The sequence below is a fragment of the Mustela nivalis genome (assembly GCF_964662115.1).
Source record: "Mustela nivalis genome assembly, chromosome: 15".
NCBI classification, from domain to species: domain Eukaryota; kingdom Metazoa; phylum Chordata; class Mammalia; order Carnivora; family Mustelidae; genus Mustela; species Mustela nivalis.
Window position 1 is genome coordinate 37,048,515 of NC_139034.1, and position 27,127 is coordinate 37,075,641.

General features: G+C 44.7%; 1 protein-coding gene and 1 long non-coding RNA gene across 5 annotated transcripts in view; one reads left to right on the forward strand and one right to left on the reverse strand.

The window, feature by feature from the left end:
- VWA8 (von Willebrand factor A domain containing 8) overlaps positions 1–20,336 on the forward strand; it is a 322,462-nt gene extending 302,126 nt beyond the window's left edge. Inside the window, exons 41-45 of the mRNA XM_082701350.1 lie at positions 1,101–1,226; positions 2,881–3,039; positions 16,181–16,279; positions 17,300–17,538; positions 19,827–20,336. Of these exons, the coding sequence (XP_082557476.1) occupies positions 1,101–1,226; positions 2,881–3,039; positions 16,181–16,279; positions 17,300–17,538; positions 19,827–19,935 (732 nt within the window). The 3' untranslated portion in view covers positions 19,936–20,336. The remainder of the gene's footprint in view (positions 1–1,100; positions 1,227–2,880; positions 3,040–16,180; positions 16,280–17,299; positions 17,539–19,826) is intronic.
- Positions 20,337–20,346: 10 nt separating this feature from the next.
- The window catches only part of LOC309849101, a 32,173-nt gene continuing 25,392 nt past the window's right edge, over positions 20,347–27,127 (reverse strand). For 2 of the 4 annotated variants that reach the window (XR_014303483.1, XR_014303484.1), the window contains one exon: positions 20,347–24,085. This is a non-coding gene — a long non-coding RNA (uncharacterized lncRNA). The other 2 variants (XR_014303485.1, XR_014303486.1) reach the window with 2 other exon arrangements.

Below are 27,127 nucleotides of genomic sequence, written 5' to 3' on the forward strand. Positions count from 1 at the left end.
CTTCGTATTTTCAATAACAGTGCTGTCATTAAGCTACCTCCTTAAACTTAAACTCTACCTGAAATGGTGATGGAAGTGTGCTTAAATTAATCTGGGCTTAGTTGTCCATAATGTGTCTCACTTGATGATGATGACAACGATTATGGTAACAGCTGACATGGATTTCCAGGCTTTTCAGCTAATGTAGTATCTCATTTACTCTTCACAAAAACTCAAAGTTGGAACTAGTGTTACCCTTATTTTAGAATTGAGGACACTGAAATGCAGACAGATTAAGTAACTTGCTTGAGGTCATATATCTGATCATGGTGAAGAGAGGATGGGAACCAGACTCTGATCTTAACTACCACTCTCGTTTGCACACATGAAAATATTTTAGCTATTCCTCCTACTTCTTAATATAAATATAGTCGTTGGCTGTAACAGACTCGTGCCTTGATTTGGGATATTGTCCTTCTCCACTGTTCTTAACTACCATCTTGGTCCACCTGGCATAGTTGTAAGTCATTGTATCATGTAGCAATACCTTTGGGAAAGTAATTCAGACAATATCTCATCAGAGGGTCATGGGGGACGCAACACATTCATGAACTATTACTTTCAACTGTTTCCAATTGCACCCTAAATCACAGAGAACTCAAATAACAAATTGTTTTTCCAAAAGGAAGAGTTCTGAAGATCACATTTTCTCTGTGCCTGCAGACAATGTTAACAAGTTCACGCTAACTGTTTTGTTACCTAAGGAATTTGCCAGAAGTACTGTGACAGAATATGCATAAGAAATGTATCACCACTGCATTTCCGGGCTATGCACATCTCTCAAGGGCTCATTTGCATACTGCTTTCCCATTTCATGTGCTTTAAATGGGCTCATTTTATCATTCCCTGTGTTAAAATGATTAAAACAGATGAAATCTACCCAAAGGGCATTCTTTATCAGCAGAGCAGAAACCAGTCCGTCAATTAAACTGTGTTCCTGCAGAAATATCACTTACTTGAAAAGATCCTGGGTGTGTTTCCTGTTTTTCATGTAGAGAGTGTGTCAGGTACCCTCCAGAAGTCATTAAAATAAGAATTTGTGTATGTGTGTGTCATTGTAGGCTAAAGGTAAAGAAAGACAGTGGCTAAGACACCAAGCTACAGGAGAACTAGATGATGCCAAGATCATTGATGGGCTGACTGGAGAAAAAGCCATCTACAAACGCCGGGGCGAGCTGGAGCCACAAGTAAGTAATGGTGCATGAGTAGCCTCCGGTCTGTAGAGTCCAGCCCTCATTACAGACAAATGCTTTCTTGAGTTGCCATCTTTGTCAAAACGCCATAAACCCTGATTATGGCAACCTGATCTCCTGACAGGGCCTCCCATCCACAGACTCCACCAGAAGCTAACAGCTGAGAGAGAGGCTGATGTTGTCCACGCAGTTCAGCTCCTAGGACACAGAGCAGGTCTGCCCCTGGAAGGGAAATGGAAGACACCCAGTGTTCTAGAGCAATCTTGGTGGCCTTCTACTGTCCTGTGACTTTAAAGGTCTGTTCATCCTATACCTGAAGAAAATTTTAGAAAATAAGAAACTCTCCCTTCAGTAGTTCCAACCACAGTATGTAAAGCTTTCGACAGCCCTGATATTAAAATATCTGCTACAGAGGGGCAAACATAAAATGGCAGTAGGTGAAATATTGCAGCTCTCCTCTTGGAGGGCTCTCTATGATCTTCTGTGTCCCAGAATAACCAGAATTGCCAAGCAGCTGCTGAGAGCTGGGGGTGCGGTGACTGGTGGGGAATGGCAGTCACTCGCTCCATTTAGATGTTTATTCAGAAAGGATCTTTTGGTAATTTGGGCTGTACTTCTGTGTCATTGGCGTGAGTCAACAACTATGTTCTTTACTGACTCATCGCGGTCAACAGCCGTGTTCAGATATATCTGAATTGCGAGTGGTCATGGAAGCATATGTGGCACTATTTTTCGTTTTAGACACTCAACAAGTTTTTAAAGAAATATATTGAATTTTGCCCTCCAATACCCACTCTGTGTTTTGAAAATTACCGACCATGCTCATTAGCTTTCATGCATGTCAGTGAGTGTATAATGACAGAATAATTTGGAAATTTTCCTCTTCCTTTTTTCCTGTAAGTAAAGCTGACAAACATATTTTTGTTTTTAATTCTGCAAACTGGCAGGCATGAGTCCAGAATCAAACTGAAACTCAGAAGATTTTCACATTTTAATTGACATTTGTCACTCAAGTGTGGTTGGATGCTACTTTCGTGCTTTAACGGCCAAGAAGAGTAACGAGGAGTAGTAATGCAGGAACTGGAAGGAAGAGAAACATGAAAGCTTACTAATAACAGAAGATACTGAGGAAACATATTCCCTCAGTTCTTCGCCAGACCCCCCCTCTCCCATAGCCTTGTTTTAGGAATCTGACATTACTGGCGGGCTTTGTGGAAAAATGATTTGCAGGTTACTACATAACAGGTAGGAGTAAAATCGATGTGGCCTTCCAGAATAACTCAATCTTGCTAGTGTAACTGACTCCGAGGCATGACATGAAAATGACATGTTGGGGTTTCTATCTTTCCAGATTATTATTTTTAAGAGTAATAGCCTCAGTAAGGCGGTTTTACTAGCTGAGGTTAGGCCTTGAAAGGACCAGATTCGAAAGGAAAATCTTTCCCATATGGCCTCAACTACCAGCCTGAGTTTGCAGTCCCGTTTACTGAAATACAATCCTTTCCACCTGCCAGGTCAGCCTTGCACCCTGCCGAGCCCCCAGCTGATCGGTCTGCCCCACGGCTGGCACTCTGGGGCCTTTATGGGCCCCTCGCAACAGCAACCAGGGGTGGTTTTCACAAGCCTGTTCTGTTGTTCCCCCGCTCAGCTGGGCAGCCCCCAACAGAAACCCAAGCGCCTGCGCCTGGTGGTCGATGTGTCTGGCAGCATGTACCGCTTTAACGGGGTGGATGGACGGCTGGAGCGCTCGATGGAGGCCGTGTGTATGGTCATGGAAGCCTTCGAGAACTATGAGGAGAAGTTCAAGGTATGGCATGAACCAAGACTGATGAGAGGCATCACTGACCACATCTGCCCAAGAGGTCCCCCCACGTAGGGCATGATGAGTGCACAAAAATCCTCTCCTCATCAGGTCACTTATCGCATAGCGAAAGAGAACCTTTTATTTTATCTGTCGTAATAATCAGGAAAATGATTTAAAGGACCAATACAATTTAAAGAACTGATGACTCCAGAAGAGAGCACTGCACTATACGTGTCATGTTAGTCATAAAAAATAGGCATAGGGGGTACCTGCATGGCTCAGTGGGTTAAGCCTCTGCCTTCGCTCGGGTCATGATCTCAGGATCTAGGATCGAGCCCCTCATAGGGCTGTCTGCGCAGCAGGGAGCCTGCTTCCCCCTCTCTCTCTGGCTGCCTCTCTGCTACTTGTAATCTTTCTCTCTGTCAGATAAATAAATCTTTTTAAAAGGGGGGGGCATAGAGAGACACCACAAGTCTCTTCCCCAAATTTCTCAGAGCCTCCCTCCTCATCATAGTTCCCGCCACACCCCATTCTTGCCCCATCGCCAAGCAGACAGCATCCCAAGGTTTGAGAACACCCTCAAAGAGCATTATTCTCAACCATGCTGTGCCTTTCCATGTGGGCAAGGATTACACAGTAATAGAGGACCCTCAACAATGAAGACAGCAACCCTGGGAGAAATGCAGTCTCCCATTTAAACTACGTCCTTCTGTGGTTGCTCGGTTCGCTCGGCGTCCTCCTTCAGAGGTCAGAATGTGGAGAAGGATGCCCCATAACCAGGTGGCCACCCAAGGTGAGCCAAGCAGTCCCCTCTTAACTACCTGCCCTCTGGCCTTTACCAGAGCAGATGACATATCACATGCTATGTGGTTAATATCAAAAGTGCGGCAGAGAGAAATGATGTATGTGCTGGCACATGTAGCAGGTACATGGTCTAGCCATGGGTATTCTAGATTGTGTTCAGAATCACCGGTGTCCTGCAGACATAGGCAGTCGTAGATCATTATTTAGCTCAACATCCCACCCGTACGATCGATGTCCTGAGACATGCCTGCATGTTATGATAGAAACAGATGGATGGAACCTATCACGTCATTTACTGGAAGCCTGTTTTAGAGCTCCAGGCCTCCAGGGGTCCCTTGTATGAAGCTCTGCATGAGAGATTCCTCTTCAAATAAAGTGGTAGGAAAAGGTGGCTTTGCCCAGGGAGTGGGTTACCAGACTCTGTACAGGGGCAGAATGCGAATACAGATAGAACATGGACTTTCCATGTAGGGAGCAGCTTTGCTTCCCTCGAAGAACAGGGTGCGTTTCCATTTCCCCCTGTGATTCCTGAAAACCATTGAACTGTCCCTCGTGGTTTTAGTTGCCAGAAACTCAGAGCCAAACTCAAAGACCAGTGGTGACAGCTTTACGGCCTGTGGCTTGTGCCCTGGTATTCAGCCTTTTCCTTCCCCTGACCCTCTGTCCCTTCAGATGTAAGTTTCTCTTTATTTTGATTTTTTACTTTTTTATTTTTTATGGTTTTCTTGAAAGTATTTTAGATCCTTTCTAGTAGGAGGTTGAGTATAATTCCTAAATCTCTTGGACCATGGACGACCTCACATCCATCCATCACAACCGCATGAATCTCAATAAATGCTTTAACACCCTTGGGTTCTGCTAATATTGGCATCAGCCCAACTGCCTCTTGTGTGAATCATGAAGGTCTGTGTTCCTCAGCTTCCTCTGAGTTATATGGAGATGTTGCTCCATTATAGATGGTAGCAAACACATCACTATTAAAATTGCCATACCTGGGACACCTGGATGGCTCAGTTGTTAAGCATCTGCCTTTGTCTCAGGTCAGTGATCTCAGGGTCCTGGGATCAAGCCCCGATCAGGCTTCCTGCTCAGCTGGAAGCCCGCTTTTCCCTCTCCCACTTTGGCTGCTTGTATTCCCTCTCTCGGTCCATGTCTCTCTCTATCAAATAAATAAATAAAATCTTTTTTAAAAAATAAATAAATAAAAATGATAAAATTGGCAGATGTGTTCATATTATCCAGAATAAAATTTCCAGTTAGGAAAAGGATTTCTGTGCCTTTGAGAACAGGACTGCTCTGACAGGTAAAATTACTTCTTCTAAGTTTTTAGAAAGATTTTTTTTTTAGGAGTTCACCAGGAGATCGATGGACTCAGCTCCCCAGGACTGGGTAAAGAATTAGAAGGCAGAAGGTGGCAAAGCTAATAGGGGGTTCAGAGAGCCATTCCCACAGCCTGCAGGGAGATGGCATGATTATCATGGGACACGCTGAATATTTCCTTCCGTCTCACACGGCGGAGTGTACAGAGAGATCGAGATTTGTCCAGTTCTCACTATTAAAAGTCTGTTGTTTGGAACAACTATTAATGAGACTGGACATACTGCACCAAAACTACAAACACACACACACACACACACACACACGGAAATGATCATGTCCCAGATGTTGTTTTGCTTTGTTTCTAATTGACAATTACAAGTTGCTGCCATATGACGTACTGGATTTTCATAAAATGACTAACCTAGATTTTGCACTTGCTAAAAGCAGAGTACTCTGCCAGGTGCCGAGTTTCCTGCCATCTGTGAGCTGAAAGCGTAATGAGGGGGACACAGAAATCGAAGATTCGAGAGAGACATGTGGTCACAGAGGCGTGAGCAGAGTTCCCTCCTCTCCAGACATCCCCCCTCTCGGGGTATTACCCCCAAAGTAGTATTTTGCTGATAGTCTTTGATTCCCACCACAGTACAAACCATTTCCTCAGTCTTTATCAGTAAAACCACAGATACACTGAGAAGATAACCATAAGTAACTGTGGTAAAATAAATTATTACCAAATCCAGTCACTATTTAGAGCAAGAAATTATAGCAAGACACCAAGATAAGATAAACTTCTTCAAAGTTTGAAATATCTTTGGGTTTTTTTTTTTTTTATGCTATTAGATTCTTAATAGACAGCACTGTAATTGTTTGGGGTTTGTGCATTTTCTCGTACTTACAGACATACCCCTTACATTCATTACAGTTCCTTTAGAACTTCTGTAAGAGCACAGAAAGTCTCCAGTGCATTCAAATATTTCCAACAAAAGGAAAAGACATTAAGACTTCACAAAACAAGCTCTTTGAGGAAAAGCAGTTTTTGGGCAAGGACATGGAGACCCGGGGAGAGGCAGGACAGGAAAGGCACAGGAGTCGCCTTCCTCACTGTGTCCATGGACTTCAGAAGGGGACAGCTTTCCCAGGTCATTTACTCAGTTGCCTCGTTCCTCACACAGGAAACCAAGACCCAGGAACATAAAGGAGTTTTCCCAAAGTCAGAAGGCTGGTTGGAGACAGTAGGATAGGGCCAGGACTCCCCTTCTGTTTGTTTTCCCTTTCTGGTACTTTTTATTTAGTTTTTAAATTTTCCCCTTTATTTCCCAACTTTTTTATTTTGGAAGACATGTGTACCTACAGAAAAGTTGAAAGAACAGTAATATGAGCACCCATGTGCCTTTGCTAGATTCGCCAATTGCTGGTATTTTCCCTCATTTGCTTCATGTTTCTCTCTAAATATATGCTCTTCCTTCTTCTGAATCATTTGAAAGGAAACCCGAAATGTTATAATGCTTTACCTCCAAATCTTTGATTATGCTTCTCCTAACAGTGAGGACGTTCTCCAACACAACCTCAATACCATTATCACACCTTAGAAAATTATCAGTGATTTTGTAATACTTCTAGCATCCAATCCAAATTCACTTTCCCCAGCTATCTCAGGGGTGTCTTTTTTCTGGAAGCATAGTGAACCCACAGGGTTATATTCCAGCATGGAAAATATTCAGCAGTTCCTTACATTACTCTGTGCTCACCACCATACGTGTTTCCCAGAACTGTCTTTTCCAGTTGGTCTCCCCGCAACACACACACACACACACACACACACACACACACACACACACACAATCGAGGATCCAGTGAAAGCCCACGCTTGTTTCTTTTTTTTTTTTTTTTAAAGATTTTATTTATTTATCGGGGGGGGGGGGAGAGCAAGCACAGGCAGACAGAATGGCAGGCAGAGGCAGAGGGAGAAGCAGGCTCCCCGCTGAGCAAGGAGCCCGACGCGGGACTCGATCCCAGGACGCCGGGATCATGACCCGAGCCGAAGGCAGCCGCCCAACCAACCGAGCCACCCAGGCATCCCCCCACACTTGTTTCTTGGTTGCAGTGTCTTGTTAGCCCACCTCACCTGCCACTGCCCTCTTGGCTTCTCCGGATGGGGGCTCTCATGAGAGTTCAGATCGGTTGTCTTGCAGCACGTCCTTCATCCTGGATTCATCGAGCTGTTTCCTCATGGCGCCTTTTACCTTGTGCCACTATTCCCTGTGTTTTCAGAACCCCCGACAGGCTTTGCCCCGCCCCCTCCCCTGACGCTGGGTGCCCTGGAGACTTCATATAATAATCTCACCACCCCTGCCAACATGTCTGTGATGTTGAGTGCCCACTGGCTCCCCAGTCTCTGCTGGGGCTCCCGGGTGTCCTTTGTCAACGGTGAGAAGGTGGTGGAATGGAGCCTACTGACATTCTGTGAGAGCGTTTTTTGTAACTGAACATGTAATTAAACATGCATAGAAGAGTGAGAGTGCGACCTCAGCTCCCGCGGCCCCCTGCAGTGGTGACCACTGTGAGTGGACTTTTTTGTGGTATCTTCTCAGAGATATTCAATGCGTGTACATCCAGCATGCCCCATTCCCCCGCTTCTGTATCTGTGCGCCCATGATCACCTTCAGCTCCCTTCCTCTGTGCGTTCACATTCTCATTTGTGAGAAAAACATGAGGCCTAGGAATAGCAAGTGAAAGTATGTAACTTTCTCAGCAAATATAAAATGATGCACAGGCAAATGACAGTTTCAGGAGTTCCTAGTGAAAACTTTATATTCCGTAGCCCAGGAGGCCATCGCATGTAGTATCTTAAAGAATTAGCAGTGTGCTCTGAGACTCCCCCTTCCTCAGTTCCAGATGGCTCTCAATGTGGGCCGCCTCCAGTTTTCCCTCCTTTGTCAAGGTGTCCAGTTTGTATTTGCTTTGAAACCTTCAGAAGCCACCGGCCTGGCCTGGTGATCTGGGCTCTTCCCCAAAACCTCTCTCTTGGCGTCTCTGTGTGTCTTGTTTGGCTCGGGCTCAGCTCCACAGCCCTGGGTCATTATAGCCCAGTCCAGGAGGCTCACTGGGAGGCCGCCTCCACTTTCTGTTCCATCTTAGCATGGTCCGTGCCAAACCACAAGGATCCTCAAGTAAGAATCACCGAGAAGAAAAGATAATGCCGTGGCAGGACAAATTTCAGAGCCATCTGGAGCTTTAAGTTTCTCATAATTGGTCTACCAACTGCATTCAGTTATTTTCAGGGACAGCATTTACGGTCAGTCTCTTCAGACAAGAATAGCATTATTTGCTAGTAATCATTATAAACTCCTCTAATCTTATAATCAACAAAATTGTTAATGTTCACAGACCACTGAAACACCAAAGTGAACAGAGCAATAGTAACAGTTGTGTGAACCACTTTATTGAAGTCCAGAAGCATTCTTTGCCTTTATCTTCATTCCAGTTTGTTCCTTGGGATTTTTGCAAGCCCCTGAGAATGTTTTCACTGGAACCTTAAAGTAGAGTTCCTTTTCTAAAAGCTCTTAATGCCTTTTTTTTTTTTCCTTCAAAGTACTCTACCTCATCAAAAGTTAGATTACTGTTTCTCCTCAGAGCACTCAAGTAGCAACACCCTGGAAAACAGATTTGTTTAGTTACCGAGAAGTTGCGCTTTGAAAACAAGTCCTCAGATTTATCGTTTTTGTGGAAAATAAATCATACTCTAAGGCCACGGTTTCCTAACGGAGTAACAAGGAACCCTCGGAGGGTGCTGGGGAGCGATGGTGGGTGGAGAGGACTTTTTATCTCTTCCCCTTCCATCCCAGCAATCCCACTTATATTGATTTTGCAGGATGTTTCATAATCTGGGCTTTTGTGCAATATTTCATTTTGAGAAAGACTTCCACTGTTTAAAAATATTTTAAACAGTTAGAAAACTGCTCTTCTAGAGCCAACATCGGATTGTTATTTCTTGTAAGACTCTGAGGCCTTTCTTTTTAGAAAAGACTTCAATCCTCAGGTGCATTTAGGTGATTCATTCCTTTGACGAGAGAAAGCAAGGCACAGATTTTCCTATGAGTAAGTGAAGCAGACTTTTTTCATTCTGTTTCTAGACTAAACCATTGTATCTTTATAGAACCTGGGGAGCGGGAGGGGTGTTGGCAATCATTTTCACTAACCTCTTTGTTTTACATAAGAGAAAATCAAGATCCAGAGAGGTTAAGTCCTTTGCCCAAGGTCACACAGCTCCATAGTAAAAAGCCAGGACTTCAGACTGCCACTTCAGGGCCTTTAGTGGATGTTTTATCCCTGGTTTTTTGCAGCCATTTTATTTCTGCCCAGTCAGTATTTTGACAAAGCTGTGATTCAGGAGCAAATGTACCGTTTACATAAAAGACTCTGTCTTTTCCTCCCCTTAGCACCTCATCATTCATGTGAGGTGTAATAGGCATGACTTCTCAAAGATATCATGGTCAAAAAGGCTGGGCTAATTCTCAGAAGGATACGGAAAGATGTGACTCACAAACTGGCACCTGCTGAGAAAATTCCTTGTATCAACAACTTAGCTCAGTGTCCATAATGAACCTTCTTCCGATGCCTCAGGAATGTTTCACACATTTGGAAATAGAAGCTGGTCATCTTGTCATGCTTAGGCTTTGAATAAATTCTTACTGCAACTTGAAGATAAGACCAAAGAAGGGTGTGCCGAGTTCTCTGGGTCAGTTCAACGTGAAGGAATTCAGAATGGACTCCATTGTTGTGGTAGAAATATTGACCAAAGAGGTTGGGGGTGGGGGTGGGGGGGATGACAGGGAAGGGAACAGCTGGGGAATGATTATTTATTTCTCTATGGTAAAGACTTTGGATTGAGAGTCAGGGCACCTGGGTTCCGCTCCTACCTCTGCCAACACTCAATTTCTGACCTTAGGAAATTGCTGTTCATCTCTCCAGGCATTCATTTCTTCATCTGTGAAATGAGGTAAAGAATACCCACCCCAATGGTTGTGAAGAGAATCCAGATGAAATGAGATATATAGAAGCAGTTTATAAACTATGAAAAAGTATACATTGACCTTCTACTCATTAAATGTATTGCTCTATATTTGCAGTGATCCTGTGAGGTTAGATAAAACAGAGATTATTCCTATTTGTCAGAGAGGTTAAGTGACTTAAAAGCATATAATGTTAGAGGTCATCTATACCAGCATCATTTATAAGGTAGAAACAAGATTTAGAAAAGTGACTTGCCCTAGGTCAGAAAGCTTATTAACATCAGAGCTAAGTCTAGAATCCTTGACCTTCGGGTCATCACTGTTTTTACGTTGACTTCTATGATACGATGGAAGGTTAACTAGCTACTGTAGCTTATTGGCTAGCTAACACCTTAGGATTCTGTTGGCACTTCTCTTGACTTTGGAAATCACATATTCATCTCCTAAGCCTTTGCTACCCACTGTCAGTGGTGCCATCTTAGAATGGTAACTTGGATTTCTAGAAGGAGATGAGAATTTCACACATCGTCGGTCTTCGAAAATAGCCTCAGACGCTGTCTCATACCTAGTTATAATGTGGATGTGTAATAAAGCATAACCTCTCCTAAAGTTAGCAGATGATTATCCTTCTCCATAGAAACCTAAACATAAATCTTACTCATTAAAAAAAAAAAAAAAAAATGCTAGGGATGCCCGGGTGGCTCAGTCGGTTAAGCATCTGCCTTCAGCTCAGGTCACTGTTCCTGATCCTCGGAGCACTGGGATCAAGCAGTGTATCAGTGGGGAGTTTTCTTCTCCTTCTGACCCTCTCCTCTATATGCACATTCTCTCTCTTTCTCTCTCTCTCTCTCTCAAATAAAATCTTTTTTAAAAACACTAATAGCTCTTGATTCTAAGCTGAGATCTCTTTGCAATCTCCGTATCATAAATCCGCCTTATTACTTGGTGATAAATGTGACTTTGACTGAAACTCAGCATTTGTTTTCATTTGTTACACCTTTCTCTAAATGAATGAGATTTTCAAAAGAAAATACAGCAAAAAAAAGGGCATTTAAGCAGGCTTCTAAAGCAAATAAGTATTAAAATTGGCCTTCTCTCATTGAGGCTGTCCCTTACTACTGTGGTTTATTATTTATGTGTGTGTGCTAAAAGCAAGACTCTACAAGGACTCAGGGGAGACCTTGAGAAGTAGAGAAATCATGACGATATAAATTTTGAGCTGCTCAAAAAGGGTTACGATCTAAACATTAGGGGGGTTGATAATGACAGTGAGGCTCTTATTTAATGACTCCATGATCTTCCACATGCAGAGTGTGCTTGAGATCCTGGCAAGTCTGATCAGCCGTGATCACAGCAGGGACCAGACGGGGGTGGGGAGGGGCAATGGCAGGATCAGGGGTTAGAGAAGGGAAATGAATGAGTTACTGTACTTCTTTCCTTTAGCCTAGACAGTTTTGAGGATTAGCAAATTTCTCTCTGTGAAACGCACTGGGGTCCTTGGAGAGCAGATGCTAGATAATTACGACATAGAAGTATTGGTCTTAATGGAAGCTTAAAATGATCTACAGTAACACCAGGGAACGGTCCACATTTGGACGTACTTTGGATTCCTCTCAAGCATTTTATTTACTTTGGGCGCAGAATAATCCCCAAGCCTGTCTGGAAAATGAGAACCAGAGCCTGCAAACCATTTTATAAGCCTCATCCTATTCTTTAGGTGTGTCTTTTCTGCCTTTGCAGTGCTAACCCAGCACAAAGGCGGATCCTTCTGCAAATAGCACTTTCCTTACCATAAAGAAAGAAAGGAAGGGGGGCGGCGGGAAGAAGGAAGAAAGGGAAGAAGGGAGGGAGGAAGAAAGAGACATGGGTAATTCACCTATCTTTATCTCACTTGTGTGAAAAAGTATAGTAAGCTTTCTTCTCCCGGGCAGATAACTAAATGGTAGGTAGGCAGATCAGTCAGTCAAATGATAGATGGATAGTTACTAAAATGTTTCTGAAGTATTTAATCAACCAGTATCTGTTTTTGATAAAGACCCTCCAGAAGCAACTTTGGCTGCTCTTTGTTTAATCACCAGCTCTTTTCCTCGTGGTAACCAGTTACATCAGCCCCGTGAGCAGACCACGCGGTCAAATACATATTCGTAGAGGTTCATCCACAGTCATCTGATTAGGAAGAATTTCAACCTTCAGTTAATAGGGAGGGAAACGTCTAATACATTTATAGCCCTATTGCCTCGGCCAAATAAGAGAAACCCACTTCAGTTTCGAGGAACCGATCTTCTCCCCTCCTGTGTAAGATCCCGCCGAACAGATGACTTCACCAGGCTCCTAACAAAAGCCAGTCTGCCTGGCACCTTCTCAGGACAACTTTAGTCTTGGCTTGAGACAGTTCCTGCCGTGACCATTGTCCCGTCAGACTTGATAGGGCCTCGAGCATGTGTCCATGGAGGAATCAGGCAGGCTTCCTCCACATCCGGGCCAATGCCGCTGCTGAAGGCAGGGACCTTAGGCGCCTACTGAAGCCAGGACAGCAGTTAGCCACTGTCAAGAGCTGTGCAGCTTGTAGGGTTCAAATTCTGTTACCTTTTCACAGACTGATAGCAAACTATCCTAAGGAGATACTTTTTCACATGTGGAATTTATTATATCCCTAAAAAGCATTTGCTATCAAGCTTTTTTAAGGTATTGGTCAGTTTCTCTTCAATTCTTTTGTATCATCTTTAGTATTAATTTTAAAAAATATTAAAACCAAGCCCAGAATATTGTCCCAGCCCCTGCGCAAGACCCTACTCTGGCTCTTCTCTGACCATACCCCTCCCATGAAGTGAAGACTCTGTGGGGCCAGTGGGGTACGTTCAGTTAGAGCCAGTTTTCCAATCATGCTCCTGGTTTCCGGGATTCCCCAAGAAAACTCAGACGAGCCCAAGCCTGCTTCCAGGGCCTACGCGGGGGTCCCTTTCGTAGGTCTGTCTTCTTAGGGCAGACTAGCCAATGTTGTGAAGACCTGGGCCTGTGTAGAGGGCGATGATGGCGAGTGGCTGCGAGAGAGCTAGGTATGCACGCGTGTGCTGAGGAGGCACCTCACAGAATGGGACAGAGCCGAGTCCAGCAAGGGAAGGGCCTGGGCTGTGAGCCAGGGGCCATGCCGCCCACACCACCCTGTTCTTGCACAGAATTTAAGGAGTCCTGGCTCTCCAGGTCATTATAATCTGTATTTGTCGATCAAAGAAGGAGGATAGAAGGATCTTATTTAACGGTCTGTAGCCTGATAGTTTTTAAATATTTAGATATCTTACGTGGGCTTTCATTCGTATACCTGCTCCTTCCAATTATACACTTGTCTCTGTCCATTCCCATTCTTTCTCCTTTTTTTCAGTCTCAGAAAAGGGAGTGTCCTCCCTCCTTGTCTAAACTAGAGCCCGACTGTGACTCTGAGCTCCTTCCCCATGACACCCTTTCTGCTGCCCACAAAATGCACCAACAGCTGTCCCCCAACACTCCCTCTAGATGCTGTTTCCTTATTCTTTCATATCCCACAAACTTTTCACTGATCTTTTCCCCACAGAGGTCGCTGTGGATTCTAAGGCCCAGAGGTCACTAGTCACCATTCTCTGGGAAGGCTGTGTGTGGTTAGCGTAATTCAGCACAGTTGCAAACCCCTCCCTGAGACCCTACAGACAGTTTCCCCACGGCTGTCTCCTTATCCTGCTTCACCAAGTGCTGCTTCCCCTGTCTTCTCCATTCAGCTCAGTGTCCTTCTTCCACCCACGGAGGAGGATACTCCCCAGGGTTCAGTCAAAGGGGTCCTCTGCCCTCCTCTCTCTGGGCATTTGCCCTTGGCAGACATGTCTGCCTCCTGGGGAGGACAGCCACATCTCTGACTCCATGAACTTGACTTCCACTCTCATGCCTCCCCAAATGCACAACTCCAGCACACTCCACAATGAATTCAGCTTGCCTTCTGACTCCCTCTTTTTTGCACAAAATTATTTCAATGGGAGTTTTTCTACGTCTTGTATTTTAAGTACAATGGTTTCGGTTCCAGTACAGGGATTTTTGTCAGCTAGCTTGGACTAACCACCATTTATCGCATGGTGGGGAAAAATGCATTCCAGCTTCCAAACAGATTATTTGTAAAAGAATGTAGCCCACATGGGAAAGGAAGACTTCTTATTGCCCCAATGTGATTGCATCTTTGCAATAAACACACCAGGCATTCTTACAGATACTAAAATTCAGAGATGAATAAGGCATGGCCTCAAAGAACTCAGCAGTTAAAAAGGAATAGACATGAAAGGAAACTACTGCATTCCCCTACTGCACCAAGAGTCGTGTTTTGCACATGCTAGGTGTTCAGAAGACAGCTGTTGGTGGGCAGTCAGTTCGGCAATAGAAAACAGTGAATCTTGGGAATTTTGTCCCTCTGTGGGATTCCCAATACTCCCAAAAATCTTTGCCCACACTCAAGAGTTTTCTTTGCATATTCCCAGTTGGCCCAGATACCCTGAAGTCTCTTCTAACTTTCACATCAGCATTATGAACATTCTTAGAGGGAGATGGCAGAGGAGAGGGGAATTTGGGAGCAGAGTCAACAGTTAAAAACCACCTTGCTCCAGTTAGAGTTGCTTCAAGGTCCCAAACTTCTTTCCAGATTCCATAAAAATGCTGCACCCCACTCAGCTCTGGCCTTTTCTCATATGCATTGTGAGACAGAGAATTAAGAAGGTATTTCCTAAATTCAAAAAATATATGTCATACACTAGAGTACAAAAGCAGATTATAAAACCCACATGGTGAACGTTATCCATTTCAGTTGAAAGTTCTGTTGCTGTAGATGTGAATGTGTGTGTGTGTGAGTGTACAACCTCTTACACATACATTGAAAGGAAATAAAAGCCTCGAAACTTACACAACAAAACATTAACAGATGTTATCTCTGACTAATGTGATCTTGAATAATTTTTATCTTCTTTTTTGTGCTTTTCTGTGATTTCTGTGGTGAATACATTTCACTTTTGCCTTCAGGGAAAAAAACCTACGTGTTTTCTATCGCTGTGTGACAGATTAACTGCAAACATAGCGTCTGAAAGCAACACCCATTTATCAGGTCCTGGTTCTGGAGTTTGGGAGTCTGGGAAGACTCAGCTGGGTTCTCGGCTCAGGATCTCCTAAGGCTGGAATCAGGATGTCAGTCAGACTGGGCTTCCGACCTAGAGGCTCTGCTGTCAAGCCCATTGGATTGTTGGCAAAGTTCAGCTCCTTGTCATTGTAGGATTGAGGTCCCAGTTTCCTTGCTGGCTGTTAGCCAGGGTCATTCCTAGATCCCCATCTTCCCCTGCCCCATCTCAGCCACAGATAATTCTCACATGTCCCATCCTCCCATACTTCAAGTCTCTCCGTCTTTCCCTTATGCTACCAGCTGGAAAAAACGTTCTGCTTTTTAGGGCTTATATGATTAAGTTGGGCCCACCCAGATAATCTCCCTTTTTGATGAACTCAGAATTGATTGGTTAGCAGGCTTAATTACATCTGCAGAATCCTCTTTGCCACATAAAATAAATAATCACAAGCAACATCCTATCATATTCATAGGTGCTGCCCTCACTTAACACTTAAGGGGAAAGGATTATGCAGACCTTGTACACTGGGGGGCAGGAATCATGGGTGCTACCTTGGAATTCTGCCTACCACTCTGGGTGTGTGTGTGTGTGTGTGTGTGTGTGTGTGTGTGATTTTTTTGAACTCTCCCCTGAGAGTTAAGAATGGAATTCTTGGTAGCGCCCAAAGCCCTCATCATACTTTCTACCTCCTGTTGGGGCAGAAATCACAGAAGAGGATGGACCAGAAGTGAAGGAGCCTGGAGTTTGTCTGCCTTTGTGGATAAACACACATCTGTCTCTCTGGACCCATCCGGGGCCCTTATGTCTAGTGGCCGCCCAGAGAGTCGGAGGCTTACAGGTCTGGTGACAGTTCTTCTGTTAACTCTCTGATTCTCTCGTCTGTAGTATGACATCGTTGGACACTCCGGAGACGGCTACAACATTGGTCTAGTTCCACTTAACAAAATGCCCAAGGACAATAAGCAAAGACTAGAAATTCTGAAGGTAAATGCATTAAGTCACCTCTCTGTTGTGAAAACTTCTACCAGATTAGGTAAAGTATCTGCTGATCACTGAAAAGATTCACCGAGGCAGCAGGAGTTACAGGAAAGAAAAAGACTTCCTGTTTTACAGGCATATTCATGCATTAAACTGGGAAAACACTCATCATATTCAGGCATTAAACTGGGAAAACATTCATCACACCTAAAATCCTTTTCTCCACCCTACAAATTTTCAACGTTGTTCCCTACAGATTCTCAGTGTACTTGGGATTGTATCTGTATTCTACAGCCTGGGTCGCCTCCTATACCCTCTGCAGTTCTGCTCAGCCCCTGCACATTTCAGTTAAAGAAAAAGAATGACCCTGTTTAGAGAACTCTCCAAGCCCAATTTTATGTCCTTAGTATCTTCTGATGATAAATTCAATTTCACATACCTAGAGCTACAGTAGAAACACATACACACCAGGAGCTTAAAGTAAGTTTCTTCCATAGCTGTTGTTGTAAGTGCGGTGCTTAGTGTTACAACTTTATTAGGAATTCAACCCATTCCTCATTTTTCTCCCATGTCATGTCTGCTCACAGGTCTTGCCCACCTTTAAGGGGAAAGGACTATGCAGGCTTTACATGCCAGGGGGTGGGAATCTTAGGGACCACCGTGGAATTCTGCCTACCACTGTGTGTGTGTGTCTGTGTGTGTGTGTGTGTGTGTGAAAGAGAGAGATGCCAAGTTTGATGTTTTCTTAGATTTTTTTGCTTTAAGTGGCACCTTGAGTTTCAAGAGTCAGTGCTGCTGGGGGAGTCTGGGAACATTTCCTGTTTCTAACAAAAGTCTTAACCACATACGAATATCACTGTGTACTGTTGTCCCTCTAAGGTGCAAATTAAATAGAGCTCACTTAGATATTTCCTGTTCGAGTGTAATAATCGGTATTTGTGCGTTCTCCTGATTAAAGGAACTCTCATGATGTTTGCTTACAAAGTTTCTTACTCGTGGCTTCTGTGCCCCGTCTCTTCCTCCCAGACCATGCACGCCCACGCCCAGTTCTGCATGAGTGGGGACCACACTTTAGAGGGGACAGAACATGCCATCAAGGAGATTGTCAAAGAAGAAGCCGACGAGTACTTCGTCATCGTCTTAAGTGATGCAAACCTGTCACGATACGGAATACATCCTGCCAGGTTTGCCCAGATCCTGAGAAGCAACCCTCAAGTAAATGCTTTTGCCATTTTCATTGGATCTTTAGGCGATCAAGCAACCAGGTAAGGGCCACCTCGGGATACGGCAAAGGACAAACAGAGAGACGCTTGAATACCTGCCTGACACATGCCGTCTCATGGGATCGGTGTTACAAGGGGCAGTGGCAGGGAGGGGGGCAGCGGGAAGAGTACCCGCTAGGGCTGCTACCCTCGAGGGGCTGGTGGTCCAGTTGAGAGGACAGAGCGCCCTCTCTTACGTTTGGATGAGCAATAATAGTCTTAAATTAATTATTTTTCATCTATTTAAACCAAGAATAGAATAATTAACAAATTGATTTGTCCACTGATAAATTAGACAATGTTTTATTGTCCTCAACATTGAGACCTCAACATTGAGGTCTCAAGCTCAGTTCTAATCAGTTCAGTTACTCCAAATATGATTTCATGTTCAAATCATATTCAAAGTCGCAAACATCATATCCAAGTAACAAACTTTTCCCAGTATGAGAGATGGTATATATGTATGTGTGTCTATAAAATGTGTATATAAATGATATAGAAAATGTGTGTGTGTATATGTGTATATATATAGTATATATCTATATATAGACACAGAGAGACATATACATAAATATGCATGGGTAGACATGCATGGGGAATATATATACATATCTATCTATCTTGGATAACCCCCCTTATATGTGTATTTGTCCCTTCTCACTGAGGAGACAGGCAGGTGAAGCACTGGGAGACAATGTAAGACAGAGTAAGTGGGCTATGGTGAGTGCTGTGAAATGTATAAGCCTGAGGATTCACAGACCTGGGGCAAATAATACATTCTATGTTAATAAAAATAATTTTAGAAAAGAAAGAATATATAGTAAAACACTACACTGAACGTGTTGAATATTCACTAGAGAAGTTTATGGTCAGATAACAAATACCACTGTGGATGAACTGAAAGGAGAGATCTGGAAACACTGATTTCTCAAACACACCAACATTTATCTTTTTGAATTATAAGCAGAAAGAACTTGTGATTTTTCTCCATTTGAAATAGTTGTATGAAGCAGAAAACACAAATGAAAGTAGAGCTCCCCCACCCCCCAAAAATAACATTCCTGCCCAGAACACATAGCTTTTCGTTCTTCCTGTCTTTTACCTGTCACACTCTGAGATACAGAGTGCTGTATAGACTAGGACACGTTTGAGCTTCCAAAGAGCTGGCATCTTTTCTTTTCCCTTTGCCACTGCAGGATTGCAGAATAAGCTTAAGAACTGCCTTAGTTTCATGTCATTACTGTCAGTTTATTACAACTGACTGCATTTTTCTCAGGTTTATATTTTAGCATCTTCTGGAATGTTGATGTTCTCGAATGCAAGCCATGCCTTTTCCACCCAGATTTCTTTCAGGACCAGCCCAGTATTAAGCAGACAGCAAGTTCAGCAAATACTGGTTGAGCTGAAATAGCTATTTTGTCTTTCTAGTGAACAGATCCTGTTTGAATACTTAAGAAAGTACAATAATACCCTTGTGGTTTCCTAGGGAAATGGTCCAACATCCACTGGCAAAAGATATGTTGCAGAATTAGCTGGTCTCCCAGGCATGCCAAATGTATGATACGACACAGGATGGTTGACTTTTATGAAATGTCATTCCAAAACCAAACTTTGTTGGCACAGTGAAAGGAGGCGTTCTTTTGGATAGAACTGTGTCTTGTACTTTCATTGCTTTCAGAAATGGCCCTTTGTTCCAGATGATAAATCGCCATTTAAAAGAATTATCATAAGCCTATATAACCTTGGTGTCATCAGAGCTGCAACTGCGCAAGCCAGATTGCCCTTCACACTACATGATGTGAGCCCCCCCCCCCAAAAAAAAAAAGAGAGAGAGAGAGAGAAGGAAAGAAAGAACCACCTGGATTTGGCTGGGCAGCGTTTTTCCCGGCCTGAGTTCTAAGGCAGGGAAAGCACTTAGAAGCACAGGGTGAGGTCCACGTATTTGCTGGACCCAGGTGAGCTAATCCCAGTTTCGTCCCTCGGGCTCTGTTCTGCCAAGGGAATACCGGGAAATGACAGTAATAAAAGGAAGGAAACTTCTTTTCAAATTAACTGATTTTCTCACTGAAGAGAGCTTTCTTTTGGTTCACTGCTCTCAGTGTGCTTCTCTCCCTCTGTTCTGTGGCCCTTCCAAGCCTTTCATTGCCTGCTGACAAACCATTCCGTGGGAGGCAGGGGCAAGGTATTAGAAAGTAAAAACTTCCTTTGGATGCTGTGGTTACGGGGGCAGGAAGTGGAAGGGGAGCCCCCATTTGCAATGGTAATTTTTCTTTCCCTTTCCATCCGGGCAGGCTTCAGAGAACTTTACCAGCTGGCCGGTCCTTCATTGCCATGGATACCAAGGACATCCCCCAGATTTTACAACAGATCTTCACCTCCACCATGCTGTCCACTGTTTAGGGCAGGCCCTTCATCACCCTGATGACCCCGGGACTTAAAATAAGATGGGAATAAAGAGCCCGCCAAAGAAAAGACGACAGCTGTGACCCTGCACTCCCGGCTCTTCCTGAGCTCGCTCAGGAATCAGAATGCAGGAAAGCAGCAGGAGGAGAGCTTGTGCATGGAAATCTACCACCGGGGATGGGTTCTTGGGTAAAGCGAGTTGAACTGAGTTTTATTAAAAAAAAGGTCAGGAGTCAACAAAGGCAATTTGAGAACTATGGCGCTTGGTTTGTATCCAGAAACCAGAGGGGAAGAGAATTCCTTGCTTTTGCCTTAACACAATGACTGGTCACCTGAGGTAACAGAAGTGATTTCTGATGCCATGTTCCGCCATCGAGATAAAAGTCTGTGTAAACTCACCCAACTTGCTCCTGTCCAATAATTAATTTTATTTTTTCCTCCATGATTTTTATAGTATTTAACCTACTGCAAAGCCTCCTAACAGCAGTTCTTTTAAAAAAAGGTTAGATTTTTTTCAATAATTCCATTTTCTTGGCCAAAGCCAAAAGGAATCAAAAGATCCCTGCATTGCTTCCTTTCCCATTTGACTTTTTAAAAGACTCTTTAAATAATGAAGAGCAAATGTCCTATTTCCATGCTGCCATCATGGAATGCTAAAGGCTGTCTTGCCTTGAACTTCCTGTATCTTCTTGTTCTTCCAGTGCTTCTCACAAGTTCCACATACTTCGGTGTCAAAAACGTAATGCTTGAAATAACAAACGCTTATGGTTTTACTTAAAGCAGAGTAAAAACAAGGCAGCATGTTTGAATTAATGGGAACTGGAGATTTCTTTAGCTGTTAAAAAAAAAAAAAACGCACACACACACACACACACACACACACAAAAACCTTTTTTTCAAGATTCGTTCTTTTTTCTTTCCAAGTGTACCTTATTTCCACCTACCTTAGGCTGACCTTTATTTATCAACAGGCCTGATGTCATTTTGTTTACAATCAAATGCTACAGCCAGAATCAGGCTCTGTTCAACCATAAAAGAAGTTCCTCTCCACCAGCGATGCAGGCAAAATGGCAGGGAGCATCAGTGGATGGGTACTTGCTTGTCGCAAGTTGGAAAAATCAGTCTTGTTAATAATATTACCTTATTTGCCCATATAGCATGAAATTGTACAGGCTCATTTCATTTTAGTCAGTCAGAGGAAAGAAAACACCCGTTTGTTTCTCCACCCCAACTCCCTATCAGCTGTCAAAGAAATAAAAACGATCAGATTCCCATGCAGTCCCGTCCAGTGAGTTCGCATGGCTCGTCTTACTTTTCCTCACAGTCAGGCGGGGCAGCTCAGGGCTGGGCTAGCCCCCTTCGTGCTTTCTTCCCACCTCGAAGATGAGCTCTTGCAGATTTTGCTCCTTTTCTTGCAGCCTGACCACGGTTCAGAGAGCTCTCTTCTCTCCCCGGGACTCTCCGTGAACCCATTCAGGCACTCAGAGGAGCGCGTGGGGACCGAGGGTAGAAGCCACTGCTGGAGGGACACCTCCCACTGGGCCTTCCTAGGCTAAGCAACAACTTGAACCCCTTGGGGGTGTCCCCTCTGCGAGAGGGCCACAGCCCCAAGATGCTTTGCCCGGAATCCGCAAGTCCCTAACGGAATGGCCTTTTAACAAATCCTGCCTGTGCCCTAACTACCTGAATTAGCAGAGGCCATTTTTTTAAACATGGGAAGAATGTTCTCACGTAATTCAATTTCCCTTTCCCCACTGGCCAGACATCCTTGCAATTATCATTTAAAACAAACAAACAAACAAAGAAAAACATGTGACTCCTGACTTATTTGTAAAAGGGAAAGATGGTGGGGGAGGGGAGTAGAGAGAGAGGAGCTGAGAAGAGTATAATTTTCACTTCTTGGAATACCTAAGAAGTTTGTGCCTTTATTATTAAATGTACTTAATTATAGGCCACTCCAAGCTGTTCCCAGGCCCTTCTTAGGGCCAAGACATTATAATAAATGCATTGCTAGCCTCAGGGGGGGTTCCATTGAAAAGCTTCTGAACCCGCTCGGTCTTGTAGTGCCGTGTAATGCTGAGAAGGTTCATTGTGACCCGTAAGCACCAGGAGGAATGAAGGCTATGAATGGCCGCTGTCTAGTGTGTAACCCCCTCACCCCACCACCACCCCCCCCCGCCCAGAACCTTTTGTGTGCCCCAGCAAGATGACCTCATCACACATGGGGCACCTCCAGCCAGGAGTGGATCCGAGCCGGAGTACTCGAGCCTGTCCCATGTTCAGCATGAATCATTTCATTCTTTCCTGTGGACCCTCAGAGGAGGAGAGATCCATCAATGCCAGCGGGATTTTCTCTGAACAAACCCGAGGGCTTTGAAAGCCATTTAGAAGCAGTTCTCCGTGGACAACACGGTCAGTGTTCCCGAACGGCCAGCTCCAGAGGCCTCAACCCTCCCTCCACCTGGCTCCTTCCTGCACCTGTCAGCTCAGCCAGAATTAAACTCCCCCGAGAAGGGAGCAGAGAGGTATGGGACTGAGGGCAATACCAGGGTGGTTGCCTGTGTGTCCTGTTGCCGTTATGGCCCAACAATCACAGATAGGAGAGAGATTCCACAAATGCTAAGCCAACAACTCCTGCCTGGACAAACTTTTTTCTGGAATTGCATCAAAGAATAGTCACATGTCCCTTTGTATTTAATAAATTGTGCCTTGCTTTTTTTCATCTTAGGAAATAAAATGTCCATTTCCAGAAAAATTCTTCCAACCAGTAACATGTCTGGCTTTTTAAAATGCTTCTATGGAGAGCCTAATCTGCTCCCACTTTCTGGCCAGGGTGTTATCATAAGGGTCTTAACCATTGCCTTGCATTTACTTTTCTTTCGCAGATTTGCTACGGCAAAAGTACTCTAGGTCATGGAAAGGAATTCCAGTGTTTGATCTTGTGGTGGAAGAGTTTATAAACTCCAAGCAGGATTAGTCAGTGGAAAGGAAGTTCTAGATGCTGCTGTGATGTGTGAACTTGGACTTGTCACTTCTGGGTCTCAGTTGCTTCATCTATTTAAAATGAATTTAAACTTGAAAAGCTGAATCAAATTATCTCTAACACTCTAGTCCCTGCTTCTAGATCTCACAGAGCCACTGAGTTGACTGTGCATCACACATCTTACAAGAACCACATCATGTCAGTGTGTTTTTGCCTCCGAAATCCCATGAACAGAGGATTTGGGCACCGACACCCATTGCCCCAGCAATACAGTGTCCCTGACAGCATATGCTTTCTAAAAGCTATAAAAAATGTCATTCAATTTGGACAAGCAGGGCTTTCCCCCATCAGCTGGACAGATACTTCTGTTGGACAGTCATTCACAACATTTGTACCCATTGTCTCTTACTTTGCATTTTGCTGCCTTAAAATAAAACTCCTTATCTGCTGATCTGCACAGTGGGATCAAAAAGGGTCAGAAATTGGAAAACTACTGGGTGCCCCGAGCTGACCTTTGTGCCGCAAGCCGAACAATGAGCAATTGTGTGTGTGTGTGTGGTTTTTTTCTTTTTTCATTGTTAAATCCTGTAAACAAAAATCTCTGGAGGGGGGAAAAAAGTGCTTTGCCAGGCAATCCTCTCCAGCTGAAAATGATTTGACACTCTCTTTAGACACCAGTGCCCGTCTGGGGCTGACACCTTCGAACAGACACCGTGTCTGTCCTCACAGCCACACGTCAGCTTTGGAATGTCAGCGTTACATAATCACAAAGTCAAGTGGCGCTTGTGGTATTTGGCCACTCAGAGCAAAGGAGAACTCTGTCCTGAGGTGGTTCGGATCCAGACTGTGGCGGGAACGTCCTGTTCGGATCAAAGAAATCTCATCAGGTGACACATCAGCTCTGCGGGGCTTCGCCCACCCCCCAGGCATGATCCTCTCCCCCAGGTGGGTGCCAGGCTTACCTCAAGTCTCCTCTCTTCTCACTGGCTTTGTCAAAGAGCTTTGGGGCTGCCCGCTCTTTCCCTGAAAAAGCAATCCGTGTTTGCCGATCAACTCTAACTCTGGAGATGGTGGGTGTAAGCCCAGAAGAGTTTCAGGATAATATCGGGATTTCTTAAAATTCCAGGCAACTCTGAAGCCTTAGAATCACTGGCCAAGTTTGACCTGGAAAGGGAAGGGGGAGATGTCAGTCCAAACATCCCAGAGCAGGTCTGTCCCTTCATGCTGGCCAGAATGGTGCAAGCAAATAATGAGCCTGTCAGGACTCCTCTGTGTAATTGGTCTCATGATGCCATACGTGAGGCCTTATTAGTTGAAGAAAAAAAAGTATGTTTATTCAGGACATTAAAGTTGGGTTTTTAAGTGCAATATATTTATATTAATAAATCCTGATGCTAATTTAACAAGACTGAACATTTCTTCATTCCCACACTAATTAAGACTTTTTTTATTTTTAATCCTTGGGGCTCCAGGAATGGACTGAGTCTTAGCAAAGCTAGTAGGTCCATTTCCTCTTACCAAATATTTTCTGGCCCATGTAAAATTCAGCCCCGAAAACACTGGCCCAGAAAGGGGCCCGTGCAGGCCCAGTGGAAAGCAAGTAACGGCACTGGGGAAGCAGCCTGTTGACCAGCCTTGGCCTTGGCTCCTGGGGGGTTTAGGGAATGGGGTGAGGGGTTTCCCACAGAGCGCAGGGCTGGTGAGGAACCCATGGGCTTCTGCAGCATGCCAGCCAGGATGCTCGGATTCCAGGGTATTACACACAAAAAATAAAGAGGGCATAGGACAAGGCATACCCGGGAAGGTTTGGGACTTAGTTAACTAATACATGGCCTGGGAAACCCACACATTTATTTTGCAGTTGACAAAGAAAGGATTTTTACCTGAAAAGTGTCCTTTGGGGCCTCAGATGTCTTTGAACAACTATTTTCAACACTGATAGACTATGCATGTCCATACAGTGCCAGCTCAAGCACAGAGATCTACGATTCAGCATGCAGGGCCCAAACCACAGAATCTCTTTTTCTCTCTGACTCTCAGTGTGGACTGGAAGAAATGGGAAGGCTCTCTGCAGGGCTGGGAGTTTGTGGCAGTTCCACAAGACGGCCTGAGAGCAGACAGTCAGTCAGTTGGCTAGAACACAGCTCCATGCAGCTGGCCTGGCTCCTCGCCCCTAACATCTGAGGTCTATCTTTGGAGCTGCATTTCCCAGAGATAGGGGCTTCTCTTTTAAAATACAAATAGCCCTGAGAGGCTATCCATCACGCTCATCTTGGTTTGAATTCCTTCATTCACACGCTTTCTTCCAGGCCCCAGCTGAGAGGAAGGTTCCAGAGAGGGACTGTGACCAGGCATGAAGTAGAAGGGAGTGAGGGGCTTGCAGCTTGGGCCTGGGACACAGCATGCAGGCATGAGACGGGGGCGCATGGTGGGGTGGGGTGTGCCGGTCTTGCTTGAGGCTACATATGTGGTCTCTCCATCCTCTCGAGAGAGCACGGAGAAGGCTTTGTCAGGGCAGTGGCTTGCTTCTCTGTCGTCCTGCTTTTTTGGAGACACCCAGATTCGCACTTGCATTTTGTGCTTCTGCTTAGGGAAGCTCCACCTTTCTGGCATCTGGGTTACAGAGGTAGGCACAGCGGCATGCATAATAGGGAGCTGATTCCCTAGCAAGGACAAGGAACTTGAACTTGGGGCCCTGCCCCACAATACCTGGGCCCTATCTCTGGGGAAGCCAACCAATTGGGTTTGTTTGGTTTTTTTTTTCCATTTTGCCAAGAGAACTTTTACCCTATGCTATGGGTTTTTCCAAAGAGAATTTACACCCCGAGAGGCCACAATCCTGCTTGGAAGCCACTTTCTTGCCCTGCAGAAGTAGGGCTGATCCGCACTCCATAGGACGCAGGTAGAACAAGCCCTGGGGAGGTTCCAGAGGAAGGAGCCGTGGAATTCCCAAGTTCCATCCTGGTGAGGACTGGAATGAGATCAGCAGGAGCCTCTTAAACCCAGAATGTTCCTCCTGTACAATGGGAGTATTAAGGTTACCTCTAGGAAGCATCTAAAGAAGTCTGTAGAAGCATCTGTAATTCCGACTTTAGGAAGAAGCTGTTTTTATAACAGTTCCTAAAAACACTCACATATTACTAGCATTAAAAAATCAAAGACCTTTGAAAAATGAGTGTGGCTTCTTAAAAAAATTTCTTTGTTTCTCTTTGAGTCGGTTCTCTTTTCTCCCTTTCCAAAGAGAACAAGTTTTGGGGTTTTTTTTAAATTAAGGTGTAATGGACATATGACATTATATTAGTTTCAGGTGTATGGCATACTGATTCAATATATGTAGATCTTGTGAAATGGTTGCCACCGTACAGCTCATTCCCATCCGTCATAGCACATTAAAGAGAGCCAGCTTTGCGTTTCCTGAGCCCGCTGATGGCCCCCTCTCTTCATGACTTGCCATTCCCTAGCTGCTTATAAAAACCATGACATCAGCTTCTCTCTGAAAACCACATCAGCTCCGCCCTGTGACCGTCTCACTGGTCCTGTCACTTGAGCATCATTAAATCAGACTCTCCCAACAAGGTCCGATTGCAAAGCCACACAGCTGGCATCATGAGAATAGCACCTAACTCACATGAGCCAAGGGATGAGCAGCAGACAGACAGAAGCCGGCGTCTGTGATGAGAAGGCCTCCCTGGTTTCCGTAGTCAGATGCACCCGAGAACCTCCAAATGCCCCTCCGCATGATGCCGGCTGCAGAGTCAGGGCGGAAGCCTGGCGGCCCCTGCTCACAAGCCGCGTGACTTCAGGCGTGCTTCCGGCCTCTCAGATGGCTGTCTTCTCGCCTCTGAGATGAGGAGAATCGCCTGATGTCTCAGGGTTTACGAAGACTGAAATCAAATAAGAAAGGCATCTCATAAGCAGAAAGTGCCAGCCAGTTCAGGCGTGTCCCCAAGAGGGAAGTGACCCCTTGGGAGGTGAGGGACTCTGACCAATTTTGGCTGGCAGTTAGGACATCCTTTGGCCTGGTCAGACACCTCAGAATGGATGCGGAGTGCAGGGCAGCCGCTCCATCAGGGTGAATGTAGTGGGGACCAAAGAAAGAAAGACACTGGCTGAAGGGTGGGGTTCCTGGGGCAGGCGGGAGGCCACTCAGCTCCAGGGCTTTCGTCCCTCCAGGACAGACAGAGCCCGAGCGCTCTGTTTGCAGAC